The sequence below is a fragment of the Eleginops maclovinus genome, chromosome 7 (assembly GCF_036324505.1).
Source record: "Eleginops maclovinus isolate JMC-PN-2008 ecotype Puerto Natales chromosome 7, JC_Emac_rtc_rv5, whole genome shotgun sequence".
Classification (NCBI taxonomy): domain Eukaryota; kingdom Metazoa; phylum Chordata; class Actinopteri; order Perciformes; family Eleginopidae; genus Eleginops; species Eleginops maclovinus.
Genome location: NC_086355.1, coordinates 20,665,502 through 20,680,071, shown reverse-complemented (window position 1 = coordinate 20,680,071; position 14,570 = coordinate 20,665,502). Strand labels below are relative to the sequence as shown.

At 39.5% G+C, this 14,570-nt stretch overlaps 1 protein-coding gene and 2 non-coding genes across 3 annotated transcripts in view; all 3 read right to left on the bottom strand.

Annotated features, from left to right (window-relative positions):
• Nucleotides 1-804: 804 nt before the first annotated feature.
• trnas-aga (transfer RNA serine (anticodon AGA)) lies at nt 805-886 on the bottom strand. The gene has a single exon. It is a non-coding gene; the product is annotated as a tRNA-Ser (tRNA).
• A 2,864-nt stretch (nt 887-3,750) lies between these two features.
• Nucleotides 3,751-3,832, bottom strand: trnas-aga (transfer RNA serine (anticodon AGA)). Its single transcript has one exon. It is a non-coding gene; the product is annotated as a tRNA-Ser (tRNA).
• A 4,069-nt stretch (nt 3,833-7,901) lies between these two features.
• tmeff2a (transmembrane protein with EGF-like and two follistatin-like domains 2a) overlaps nt 7,902-14,570 on the bottom strand; it is a 105,550-nt gene continuing 98,881 nt past the window's right edge. The window contains exons 9-10 of the mRNA XM_063888159.1: nt 12,147-12,305; nt 7,902-8,430 (exon numbers count right to left, since the gene is read on the bottom strand). Of these exons, the coding sequence (XP_063744229.1) occupies nt 8,334-8,430; nt 12,147-12,305 (256 nt within the window). The 3' untranslated portion in view covers nt 7,902-8,333. The remainder of the gene's footprint in view (nt 8,431-12,146; nt 12,306-14,570) is intronic.

Genomic DNA, 14,570 nt, shown 5'->3' with positions numbered 1-14,570 from the left:
GTTCAGTGTTTAGGGGGGTGGACTGTATGGTGCATTAAAGAAAAAAAACCTGGGAACAATGTGTTGTCTGCCAGAATATCACATGGCTGACCCTACCTTATTATAATAGTGTTGTGGTGTTTCTAATAGCAATCTGACTTTGATGTTCTTAAACCACAAAATCTTGAGGAATGTGGGTGGTATTTGTGTGATTTCCCCTTAAGGCTACAAATAATATATCAACTCATTCTGGGAATGAATGGCTGTTAGTTGGTCATTCTTTTGGTTTAGTACTTAATTTTGACTATGTGATGTAAAGTAGTTTAAATCTATTACACAACAGCACACATCGTAAAACCTGTAGTTGTGTTTTGTATTTCAAATTTAAGGTAGTATTAATGGAGGACAGAACATGACATAAGTATAAATAAATAAATGTATGAATAAATAGATAGGACATATGTAAGACATATAATAATGTCTGTTATTCTGAACTTTTATTTGTTTATATATTAATTTCCATATTTATTTCTGCATTTTATCATACATTTATTTTTACTTATGTCATGTTCCGTCCTCTATAGTAGTAACTTCGATGTTAATACTTAATTCAACAAAAAGTAGTTATACCAAAGTACTACAATAAATTAGTACATGGCTTTATTTACCATACATGTAACATGTATTTACATGCATAAATCAATACATCTTCATAGCTAAACAAGACATCAACATTTTTTAGGACAAGACAACATTTACCACCTCTAGATTCCTTTTCTCTGACCGTTGAAGTCTTTCCATCGAGAAAACAAAACAGAAAAGGTACGTTGTCGGCAGGATTCGAACCTGCGCGGGAAGATCCCAATGGATTTCTAGTCCATCGCCTTAACCACTCGGCCACGACAACTTGATGAGTATTTATAGTTAGACTGAAAACTTGTCTCTACAATAATCAGCATCTTCCTACCAATTCCTAGAAAAGTCTTATCAAAGTCCTAACAACTCCTAACACTTTACCGACCCAAGTCCTAACAGGTCTTGGGACCAATGACAGGGCAGTGTGCCGTCACGTGACATGAAAAAAAAGTATGGTACCGCCCACTCCATCTCCGACAGTGTTCACAAGAACAACAGAAGTAAAAACGATATTTTCAAGCAAAGTATCATGAACATGTATGGATATCAGCGTTATTGTTAGGGGAACCACAGAAAGTATTGTCATTACACGTGCGTCTGAAATTGTTCTGTAACGATATAGCGGACCATGTTGTGTGATAATACAGCTCGAAACCGAGGAAGTTGTGTCCGGACTTGAGAACATGTATATAGTTTACAAGACCGCATGGTTTAGTAACGTAGTATTCAGCTATTGTTGGAGAAAACAATTAGTAGTAATCGTATTTGTGTTGATTTTGTATTGCTTGTCACTTTATATACAAATAAAATAACGAATGTAAAGCGGTGTATCATATTTTGGCAATCTCTATCGATGTGCCATGTCATGGTTTTTCTCTTTTTACATACGTGAAGCTATAGCCTACCGTACACTATAATTATACTAAGCATAATCACAGTGTATTAAAACTCTGTTACAAGCAAAAGACTTATTTTTTTAATATGGATTCCATGACGGGAACAACGGGAGGAGGTCCCTGGTTTCGATGTTAAAATTCCAAAGAGTATAAGCTCAAAATTAGCGGCTTTTGGAACCAACTATTAGGCCAAACCCTTAGTAAAAAAACAATTTTTGGTGTTTTCAAGGCCCAAACTACCATGAGGAAGGTCCAAAAAAATAAAAACAGAAAGTCGTTTCGGCGCCTTCCGGGGAAAAAGAAAGCCCATACCATTGCGAACTTATATTGCGAGCCCTAAATTTCAAGCTTTAACGAAAAGGGCCAAAAAATTAAAAAATTTCCGGCAGACCAAAAATCGGAAAAGGAAGGGGGGAGGAGGAAAAAAAGTGGAAAAGCCCCACTGAGGCAAAACCAGAATTTCGTTTTTTAAAACAGAGCGACAGATGTTATATGTGGGAAAGAAAATTTGTCTTTCAGGGGTGGAAATTGTCGAGAAATCTTTTTTGGAAACACTCCGGGCAAAACTGGTGTAAAATTTTAAAAGCAGGGACGTTTTTTTTCACGGGAAAAAACAAATTCGTGGGAGGGTGCTTGCATTTCAGGATGGGGACATAGTGGCCAAGATTGGATTTTTTCCCTTTTAAGGGGGGGGTTGGCCCCGGGGGTAATTTAAACCTCCTGTTTAAAATGAAGGCTTCCCCTCCAAATTCAGTGTTGGGGCTCTGGTGTGTTTATGTCTTGGGAAAGGGAAAAACCCTCATAAAAGAAAGCTTTGATCACCCCTTTTCACCCCTAGCCCGGATTGGGAATGAAACATTTTTTCTCCTTTATCTTAAATGCTTGGGCTTTTTGGGGTGTGCTCCCCGGGGTTTTTTGAACCGGGGCTTCTTCGAGTTTTGGAGGCATTCGATTGGTTAATTTAAATTAGTTTGGGGTTTTTCTGCTGGCTACCACGATTTTTTGAGAGTAACAATTTGCATTTTCCGGAAAAAGGGGAATGCAAAGTATAAACTTTTAAAAGTCAAAACGCATTTTTGAAAAAAATGTCAAAGGGGGATCAACGAGGGGAAGCAAATTTATTTTCTTCGGGGGAAAAAAACCAAGGGATAATAAGACATTTATTAGATTTAAAGCTTGTGCGTAATTAAAAAGTACTTCCTTTCGGGAAGGGTGGGGTTTGGGTGGTCCTGCCCCCATAGTGCGAGAAAATCAGTGGGTCAAATTGAGGCGTAAAGAGGAAATGATTGAACCACGCTTTTAAATTGTACCAAACAGCCCCTTGGTTAAAATTTATAAGTTCAACGAATTTCCACGCCGGCCAAAAGTTGATTTGTCTTTTCCTTTCCAAACCATATACGGTGAAGTTTTTTTCTCACTGGGTTTTTAAAGAAAAATCCCTATTACCGGGAAAAAGACAAAGACTTTCTGTCCCTTTTCCCCGAAAAACGGCTGGGGACTTCCCGAGATATACACTGACAGGTAGCCTAATTCTCCCATTTTTCACGTTTCCCTGGGGGTTTAGGCCCCCCGGGGTTTTATGGTAAGCCTGTTTCCTTCCCCTCTTTTTCTAATTTCTTGTTTTTCAATTCTTGTTCATGAGGTGATTGGTGCATCGCCTGGTGGTTTAAAACCCTGCCCGCCGCTTAGGTGTTGGTTTCTTTTTGTTGATTTTGGTTCTCGGTGTGTTGGTTTTTTTTTTTCCTTGGTTTTTTTCACCACTTTAGGCTGATTTGATGAATTTTTTATTTACTTTTCCCAATTAAATTGAAAATTTTAAAATTATTCTTTACTTTCTTTAAAATAATTTTAATTTAATTTATTTAAAAAATTATTTTATTATTTTTAAAAATTGCGGGGCTTTTTCCCGTTTCTGATTGGTATAAAAAACCAAATTTTAAAACCCGCAGGGGATTTTGGGGGGCCCGGATTTCTTTTATCAAATTTTTGGGGGGACAAAACATTGCCCTTTCTATATAGTAACCCCGGGTTAAATTTAATTCAACAAAGTACTACAATAAATCAGTACATGGCTTTATTTACCATACATGTAACATGTATTTACATGCATAAATCAATACATCTTCATAGCTAAACAAGACATCAACGTTTTTTAGGAAAAGACAACATTTACCACCTCTAGACTCCTTTTCTCTGACCGTTGAAGTCTTTCCATCGAGAAAACAAAACAGAAAAGGTACGTTGTCGGCAGGATTCGAACCTGCGCGGGAAGATCCCAATGGATTTCTAGTCCATCGCCTTAACCACTCGGCCACGACAACTTGATGAGTATTTATAGTTAGACTGAAAACTTGTCTCTACAATAATCAGCATCTTCCTACCAATTCCTAGAAAAGTCTTATCAAAGTCCTAACAATTCCTAACACATTTACCGACCCAAGTCCTAACAGGTCTTGGGACCAATGACAGGGCAGTGTGCTGTCACGTGACATGAAAAAAAGGTATGGTACCGCCCACTCCATCTCCGACAGTGTTCACAAGAACAACAGAAGTAAAAACGATATTTTCAAGCAAAGTATCATGAACATGTATGGATATCAGCGTTATTGTTAGGGGAACACGCTTTACCACAGAAAGTATTGTCATTACACGTGCGTCTGAAATTGTTCTGTAACGATATAGCGGACCATGTTGTGTGATAATACAGCTCGAAACCGAGGAAGTTGTGTCCGGACTTGAGAACATGTATATAGTTTACAAGACCGCATGGTTTAGTAACGTAGTATTCAGCTATTGTTGGAGAAAACAATTAGTAGTAATCGTATTTGTGTTGATTTTGTATTGCTTGTCACTTTATATACAAATAAAATAACGAATGTAAAGCGGTGTATCATATTTTGGCAATCTCTATCGATGTGCCATGTCATGGTTTTTCTCTTTTTACATACGTGAAGCTATAGCCTACCGTACACTATAATTATACTAAGCATAATCACAGTGTATTAAAACTCTGTTACAAGCAAAAGTGCTGCATTCAAACTTTCTCTAAACGTACATAAGCCTTAGTATCACATTAATGTAATGTTAGTGTACCAAAAGTGCTCATTATGCCCCATTTCAAAACGATATAAATGACATCACTAGATAATAGTTATGGTTCATACTGTGTTCATTACTGTAATGTTCCAGCTGCTAAATGTGCATCTTATTTTATTAGCTTACTGCTGGGTAGTTTATTTTGAAAATACAGTGTCAATTACATTACACTTCTACATGCACTTTTATTTCCTTTTCACTGACATTTTCCCTGATATTTGCAGAAATGAGGAGGACTCCTACTGGGTTGGTATCATGTATGCCCAGGGGAAGATCCGGGGGCCATGAAGTGGAATGCTGTCATAGGGTGACAGATTTAGTTTATATAATTCAGTGAAATTAAGCATGTGCTGGTGTTTTTTTTTTTTTAGCGTAAACCACTGTATATTAGTGCCAGAACTGGCTCAGAGCAGGACTCTCCTCCTGTATGGTATACATCATCACTTGCAGGGTCATCAGCCGCCAGCCCCATCTCCTGCCTCATCCTCATACCACCAGGGTCAAACACAATCAGCCTGGGTGTTACTCATAGCAGCCCCCACCCACCTCTCAGCAAACCTCACTGGACCCTTAAGTGAACAAAGGAAAAGGAGACTTCAGAAAGCAGCACTTGAAGACCAGGAGAGTGTTGCTAGAGGGGAGCCACCAAAGAAGAGGCACATAAAAGAGGACTACCGTTATGAATGTAAGACATGTAGTCAGTTGAAAAGAAAAAGCACTTGCCATACCCAGGTAAGGGTAAGTGGTAGTGTCATCCATCTAGACAGACCATTGAAGAGTGGACATCAACCCAGAAAAGCAGAAAAGTTGTAGGGCTGCAACTATGTTCACTCATCTGTAAAGTATTTATGAATGCAGAAAAGTAAAAAAAAGCTGTTTTCAGCCTCTGAAAGAAGACATTTGATCACTTTTCTCTCTAAATAATTTTTAACGGAATACTTTTGAGTAAGTAAATTACTAAAGAGTATTTACTAGTTATCAGTGTGTCAGTTTGAAAAGGATAGACAGTGTTTTGTTAATATAAAGTGAACATGTGTAACATTTGTATGTTTAAAGCAATACGATTACTATTGTATGTATATAATGACAGCTCATAGCCTATATATATATATATATATATATTGTATTGTATAAAATGTAAACAGTATATTTGTGTTACTCTAACTGTAAAAAAATATATGAGTATATAACTCTATTGCATTTAATATTATATATGAAAGACAGGTCTACTGTTGTAATAGTTTTATCGGTTTGGGTCCTAAAACATCTCCCTTTTCTTTCTCTCTTTGCCCTCTTTTTCTCCCCCTTCTTTCCCTCATCTAGCAGTCACTTTTGCTCATTTTCTCTCGCCGTTGAAGTCACTCCATTCTGGGAAACAAGGCAGGATTCGAACCTGCGCAGGGAGACAGGTCCACTGTCAGTCAAAAGGCTGAGGAGGGGCTGGTTCCGATAGAAGCCGTGACGTGATTGGCTCTGTCCATTGTGAGCTCGTGGCTTGATTGGTTTAAATCCAATCTCACAAATGACAGTGCCATATCATGATTGGATGACAGATTGGACATTGAGCAGCCGGCAACAACTTGATACCATGGGTCTCAGACAGTCCGGAAAATAAACGTAGTGATAAAACGTTTAACTTCGAGTTGCTGAGTGATATTAAACGGGAAGCAATCATGCACAATCACTCCGCTCACAGTTCCCCTCTAGAACTACAGCCTGTGTTGAAAAGGTGCTGGTAAAGGTTGCACAGCCCCATCTAGTGTCGGTGTTTGGAAACATGTTGTTGATTAACTATCATGCACATCTCTCTTTATACGTTGGTTAAAACACAGACAACTGTTCACAATATTTCGAAGTACAGCCATAATAAAACACGAATGTAGATTAAATGAAATCTTAACCGGTTTTGCAGCTCTAATTATTTTTGATAAATATATTTCTGTTAATATAAGGTTAATTACCTTTTAATATTGCATTTGATTCGGAAAGCCTTCATTAAAAAAAAAAAAAAAAAAACTAACATTTTTTTCACTTAACGAACCAAGGAATAATACTGGTAAATAATTGTGACCTCAAGATTTCTCAAAAATAATTATGATTATAATTTTTAGCCATAATTGTGCTATAAGATTATTTATATTCATTGACACGTCCATGTGTGTCAGTCTTTCAATTAGCAAGATTGCAAGAAGACGGCAGCTGAAATGACATGGAAATTTGAAAAGGTGTGTATATTGTTATACTGTATCAAGTAAGGATTGTAATTACCGCACCACATAAAAAACATCTAAAAAACATAATCCCTGAGAAAAATCTTATTCATGATGTGCAATACATGTGTACTTACAGCTGTAGGCCAGGATGAAGGGGACCATGCCAGTACTCTCTAAATTATAATGAAGATAAATTGATTTACGCTGGGACCATTGTGTTATCTGAGTGTACACAATGTGCCAGCGTACATAAAAAAGGACCAAAATAGACTAAATATGCAAATATAATTCATAGAGGTCCAAACTAAACCCCAACATTTCTGTTATGTTTTATTAACTTCTATCTATTTCGGAAAGTTAACCTCGGCTAATCAAAGTCAGTTTCCAAAAACAAATTACTTTAGAGATGATATAACAAATTATTGAGGTGCCATTGCTTAAATGGTTATAGCACAAACATCTGTTTATAGTCAAAGTATACAAACAATATGTATTTCATTCTACTGTACAGTCTTTATTCATTCTCTTTCATCTTATTCTATTTCACAAGTTTGCTCATTTGGCATACTTGTATGTGACTTGCACTTTATTATTATTTATGACTATTTTATTTCTTAATTTCCCATCTTAAATATACTGTATGCTCTACTGTACCTGTTGTGAATATGACAATAAAGCTTCTAAATGTTGAATTTAGAAAAACAAAAGCAAAACCTTTTCCCAGTACATTTGCTAATTGCCTCTGTGTTAAAGTAATTGCAGATAAGAACAAACAGCGACACAGCATGTTACATTTCGTGATATAAATTATTTATTTACATTTACAGAAAAAATGACCCCATCAAGACAATGTAGTAATAACTATTGGAAATAGAACCCAAGATACAGAAGCTGACGTGTCGTCACCGCCCAACAGAGAGCTCTATAGTAACATTGTGCCCTCCGTCAAAGGTCTCCTATAACACAAGGTGCAAGGCATCACGTGTAGCCCCCCCCCCCCCCCCCACCACCCCCCACCCCCTACCGGACACGACAACACACACCTCATTTAAAGCCCGTTACCCTGCTTTGCACTACCCCGCTCTGCTTCCCCCCCCCCTCATCTAGAAACGACAGACATCGGCTAACCCGCCTCTACCAAAGCTCACATGTCTAATACACATTCACACACACTCACATTCCTCGATGCCGCCCCCCCCCCCCCCCATGACACCTCATGGTTCAGTCTGTTGAGAAACCCTGGGCGGAAGGTGCAGGAAGACACATCTGCAAGTGTCTGTGTGTTGTGTGTATGTGTGTGTGTGTGGGGGGGGGAGGTGGAGTCTCATCACTGTCTCTACAGCACCACCGTCCTCCCCGGGCTTCCTTAGAGTTCACATTGGGAGGAGAGGGGAGGGGGGGGGGGGGGTGACGGGGAAGCAGATCCTACAAGGAGAAGGGGGGAACATCTAACGCCACAGCGCTCTCCGTAAAGCGGAGGGGGGGGGGGGCTCTGTCCGGTGTGTGGGGGGGCTCAGATGAGTCGGGTGGAGGCGCGCATGGTGTTCTCCGTACTGAAGTGGACATTGTTCTGCTTCTGCCGGTTGATCCTGTTGGTCCGCGGGCACTTCCTGTGCAGGGGACACACACATACACACACATACACAATAATAAACATGTAGGGGTTTGTTATGGCATGTTACAACTAGAGAAGTCAATTCACAGATCAATTTGTAGATCTCAGTAAAGCCACTCAACACTGAAAAAAATGTAACATTGACTTCAATTAAATCTATTATGTAAACAAACGTTGTTGTTTGCTACATGCAGAGGTGTAAAGTAACTAAGTATATTTACTCAACTAGTCTACTTAAGTTCAATTTTGAGGGACTTGTAATTTACTTGTGTATTTCCATTTTCTGCTGCTTTGTACTTCTACTCCACTACAATTTAGAAATAAATGGTGTAATTTTACTCCACTCCAATATTTAATCCCTTTAGTTACTTTACAGATTTGGATTAATGATGTGAAATATATTCATCCCTTGAATCAGACTTTAGTTCTGAGGTATATCTTGTAGAGATGTTTGTGAAGATGATGAACAAGTCTCCGGAGACACCAGCTTGTATATAATAAGGTTTATTACAACAGCATAGTATCATACACCAACATGAGCAATACGAGGTTCCCAGAGCCAATTGTGGAAGTCCTCCCAAAATCAGTTTGTGCATGCAATCTCTAGGAGAAAATGTGTGTGTGTGTCCAATGTGTGTGTGTGACCAAAGGAGGTGAACTATAAGAATGTGTACCCAACTAAGTAGAGATGTATGTGCTTGTCCTACATGTCTTTCGTGTACCCAAATAAGGTGAGATGTATGTTCATCCGACATGTCTTTCCCTTACTCATACATGGAGGCCCTCTGACTTATTCTAGAGGTTTCTTATGCATGACCCTATTACACAACCTCACTCCCTGCACTCTCTATGACCTCAGAGAGTAACTAACTGTATATATGAACCGATTTAACTAATCGTATATCTGAGCAGGTTTAATACACCACAGCTCCACCTGGAGTAAATTCACAAGCTACCCTGCACAACGTCATTAACACTAGCTGCACCTTTACCAGCTTTGAGAACACTTTAATGATCAATAATTATAAAACATATCAGATATATTATTTTGAAATGGACCAATCTGCAGAATGGTTACTTTTATGTTTATTTTTTTGATCAGCTTAGCCATTATTAGAGATAGATTTGACGGGAGGAGATAAAGGGGTGTCATGGTGGAGCAGGGCCGTTTTCAATAAGGAAAAATACCTTTATTCAAGGTTAAAGAATCATATACAGCCAAAGGTCCAGAACTTCCCCCATGTGTAAAATCAAGGATCCAACACACACCAACAGAAAACCAGAACTTAAATACTTGCAGGACTAATCAAGAGGACAAGACACAGCTGGGGAGGGAAGGGAAAACACAAGGGCACCATGTGAAACCAATCAGGTAATCAGGCAGGAGGGAACACAGGGGGTGAACACTCGCAGTCAGAGAGTGACGAGGGGATGGAATGCTTAAAAGTACTGCAGGCCGGATTCGAACCTGCGTCCCACGCAGCGGGGACTGACATTATTCACATCATGATTGAAAAATATATATAGACATTGACTTTTAAGAGGTTCTGTCCCTACCAAGAAAGTATGTAGAATACTGTGTGTTTGCTGACACTTCTCTCCAGCTCCACAAAACTTCATTCAGTATATTTTCACATATTGCTTTTAGACATTTCACTAGTCCATATTGTTACGCAACGAGATTTCGCCAAACCACCTGCTTTCATTCCCAGGTTAAGGACTCTACTGTATTAAAGGGTATATATCTATGAATTGTGTCTTTTTTTCTGTGGATGTGTCTACAGTAGGAAGGTCACACGTGTGTGGTAACAATATGAGACCTCACAGTGATTCTCCTTCCAGAAGACCTTCTCCAACATTGTTGGTATACACAGGTGGCAAACATAGAACTGACCTTCTTCCACTGCCACATGTTTGACCTTTAAGTGAACGGCAAGTCTTGATGATCTTACTTAAATGGAAGCACTCTCTGTATGTCTGTCCATAACCATTCATCCACTCCACTTCACACATAGTGGGTGTGCTGCTATACAACAGACGAAGTGCAGTTTCAGGGTTGAGCTCTTAAGTTTTACAGGACAGATGTATTAGTTGTATCTAACACTCAGAAGAGCATCGAGAGTGGACAACCTTTAACCTTAAGTAACACTGCCAAACAGCATGCTGGGTAATGATGTGAATCTCGCCCTGTTAGTCAGTTTGTCCAGCAGAGAATCAAATCTACATCTTTATAAACTGTGAAGCTGCAACAATATTCAATTAACATGATAGATCATTTTTTGGGGATAATTGATTAGTTTTCAAAATAGTTTTTGGTGTAAATATCTTAGAAAATGTTAGTTCTTTCCTCCTATATTTACTGATTTAATAATGTTTAACTTATCTAACTGTATGTAAGGAATAATCTCATCTAAATACTAAATAAACCAACGACTTGACTCACAATATTGATTTTAAATGATTTCACTGACTTATTTTACAATTACAATTAATTGTATTGCTTCAGCTCAGAAAAAAATAATCTGTTCAACGGTGCACCAATGGCTTGAATTGCGGTGACAGCAACATAACTTAAAACGACGGCAGCGCTAATTGATTATTGCTGTAAAAAAAACGTAGTTTGTCCATCTTTTTTTCTTTCATTAACCAGTCTTTATCACTGCCAGAGCCCAAATTGGTGTTTACTTCCCGTTTGTCTTCTTCTGCTGTTCCTTTTAGTGTTTACTTCCTTCCTGTCTGTCTTTCTCTGATGTCTAGCTTTTAACCATTTAACCTGATGTCTTTTAACCTCTTTCCTTTTCTTGAAAAATGAATGTTTGTTGTCCACAGCTGACATTAAATCAACTGGACTATTTTTCTGCCGATTGAAGTTAGTGATCCTTCTAATCAACGGTCACGTTACCCTACGCAGCGGTCTGTTAGCGAGTATTAACAACCTCTGAGGTCAAAATTGACAAATCCGATTTGAGTATTTAACTGAACCATGTAATAAATAACTAACTTCTACTGATCTCATTTTATCCCTCCTCCTATTGTCAGTTTTCCATAATATTTCCATCGTTCATTGTGTATTTTTTGACTTTTACAGGGACTATTTTTATCCTCTTTAGCTTTAAATAAATATCGCTGAGCAGGAGGAAACATTAATGGTACAGTGGATTCAGTATTCAGTGCTCCACTCCTCTTTATCTAGCCTTTTAAAACTGCTCCCTATCTCATATTGTCCTTCCCCTTCCTTTGCTCAGAGGAGCAGTTTGGTCTCGGCCAAAAGTCTTTTAAAATCTTTTATTAAAAGTCATAAATTGCTTAGGTCAGCCGGAGGCAGACAGCCCCAGGCTTTATATTCGGGTGTGGGTCTTCACTGTGAATACAAAACAGATCGAACACAAGAGAGAGCGCTAACCTACACATATCAGCATGTATCTGTGCTTGTATGTAGGTAAGAATGTGTGTGTTTGTGTGTGTGTGTGTGTGTGTCCACAGGGGAATTTGACAGTACTTTCTCTCCGTGTTGTAAGCAAGGTGACCTTTCATCTGTTTCCTCTGGAGCTCCACATTCCCCCCGTGACTCCCAAATACAGACAACATGGAAATAACTGCTGCCAGGTTCATTAGTGGGCAGTGTTTGAGTGTGTGTGTGTGTGTGTGTGTGTGTGTGTGTGTGTGTGTGTGTGTGTGTGTGTGTGTGTGTGTGTGAGGGCCATGACTCACCTGGTAATGCAGAGCACCACCACGCAGATGATCACCACCTGCAGTGCTCCGATGATGGAGGCGATGAGGACGTAGTGCAGTTTGCCCGAGCCTGGCACCACGTAAAGCACGTTGTACTCTTTGATGTCACACAGGGGGCCCCGGAAACCCGAGTGACAGCTGAGAACACACACACACACACACACACACACACACACACACACACACACACACACACACACACACACACACACACACACACACACACACACACACACACACACACACACACAGAAAGAGAGGAGAATAGAGTCATTCCTCGCACTGAGAGGCGGGTTAATTATTTCCATGTTCCTAATGGAGACGTCGGTACCTGTTGGGTAGAGCTGTTGTGGGGGAACAATGTGTTTGTGTGACAGTGTGGTGACTGTGCTTTTTCTTTGCCGGGACTTTGTAGATGACTGATAAGGTGGCAGCGTGTGAGGGAATGAGGGAGAGAGTGTATTTTTGGGGTAAGCAGCTACATTCATCATGATTTTCTCTTTGTGTTCCGCCTCTGTCCACACTAAATCTGGATATTCAGTTGTGCTTTCATAACTAGAAATGGGAAGATCATAATAATCCTAAGTTAATTGTGCTGAACTACCATTTTTTGAGTATCATCCTGTGAGTGACTTGATTTTTATTTATTTACTGTATTAAGGTAGACCAAATGATGTATGTTAACCTTAATAACATTGTTTGTTTATGACTTAAAAGGATTGTAAAGATGTCCTATCTCTAATGCTATATTTATTTCTTAATAGAATATAAGGTTATGTTACTCCAGTATGTTTGAGTATCATTTTAAGGGATTCAAGCATATTTGGATTATCTGGATTGCATTTATTTTGGCCATGATAGTCGGGACACAAATGTAACACCGGAGATAAAGAAGATACGGAGATGCCATGTGGATACTGCCAGAACAGTGATTGGCTGCTACTTTTTGCCTGAAAAAGTTTCTGATGCCAGTGGGTCAATGAGGGTGAGGACAAACAGTAGATCAGTACAGCCTTTTAACACAGGACTGGCATTACGTGGGGACCTGTTGTAATCTGTAATAATTGCGATCTTTGCTAATTGATATCATCATGATTTTATTTTTTACACATTTTTTCTGCCTCCTTTCCCACAACATCAAATCATATAACCCATAATATTATAATAATATATATAGTGAACAGTTATTTAAAATAAAGTTTTGAGAGCATTTTGGGTGCCAATTAAAAATTCAACAGGTGTTTTTGTATATTATGTTTAATAAAATCCAGTAATAACAGAGTCTTTACCTCATATCTTGAGATAATGTCAGTTTATTTATTGGTTTTATAACTATGAGTATTTCGGGTATAAAACTTCAGGTGATGTCTTGACTTTGAATTTGCAGTCATCACATAGGGATTTTAACAATATCTCAGAGCAAAGGGGGTCAAAGTTTGCTGGGTTGCTGTACATCACAGATATTATGTGATGGTCAACAGTGTTGTTGCTTTCTGGTCAAAAGAGGAACACATTAATAATATCCATGTATTAGAGAAAAACAACCTGAAAAAGCTAGCACATGCACATTGTTCACATATAATTGGTGTTGACACACACACACACACACACACACACACACACACACACACACACACACACACACACACACACACACACACACACACACACACACACACACACACACACACACACACACACCACACCACACACACACACACACACACACACACACACACACACACACAGAGATAGAGAGACTAATGGAGATGATCTGTGTCCTCAGAGAGGAGCTAAAATGGTTCCCCTTTTAATCTCTCTTTCTCTCTCCATCTCCTCTCTATCCCCTGCCTCCCTGTCTCCGGGGAGGTTGTTACCCACCAACACCTGCACATCCTCATTTGGTACACACACGCGCGCGCGCGCACACACACACACACACACACACACACACACACACACACACACACACACACACAGTCTCCTTCACATCCTCTATCCCTTCGACCTAACGGTGGGTAAGATCGACGTTGCAACCTTGTTCTGTTAGTGGTTTGTGCTCCGTTTGGTACTGTTCTGTGCTTCCCTCATTAGGACACACAGCCCCTAAATCATGCAGCCAGCAGGGGGCAGCAGAGACCTTCCACACCCCCTCCCCGCTGAGCACTGCTCTGTATGCATGCGGGATGTGTGGCGGGTACGAGAGAGGTTAGAGAGAGATAGAGGGAGGGAAAGATACCAGGACCCCCTGGCTGCCACACTATCAGGCTAGAGAAGACATTCAATGTGTGTGTGCAAGTGTGTGGGGTGGGTTTTAATACCACTCCTCATTGTGCCTTTATGTAAATGCCTGTGGATATTGTGCAAAAATGTAGTGCGCTGTCATTTTCAGCTGTGAGACTG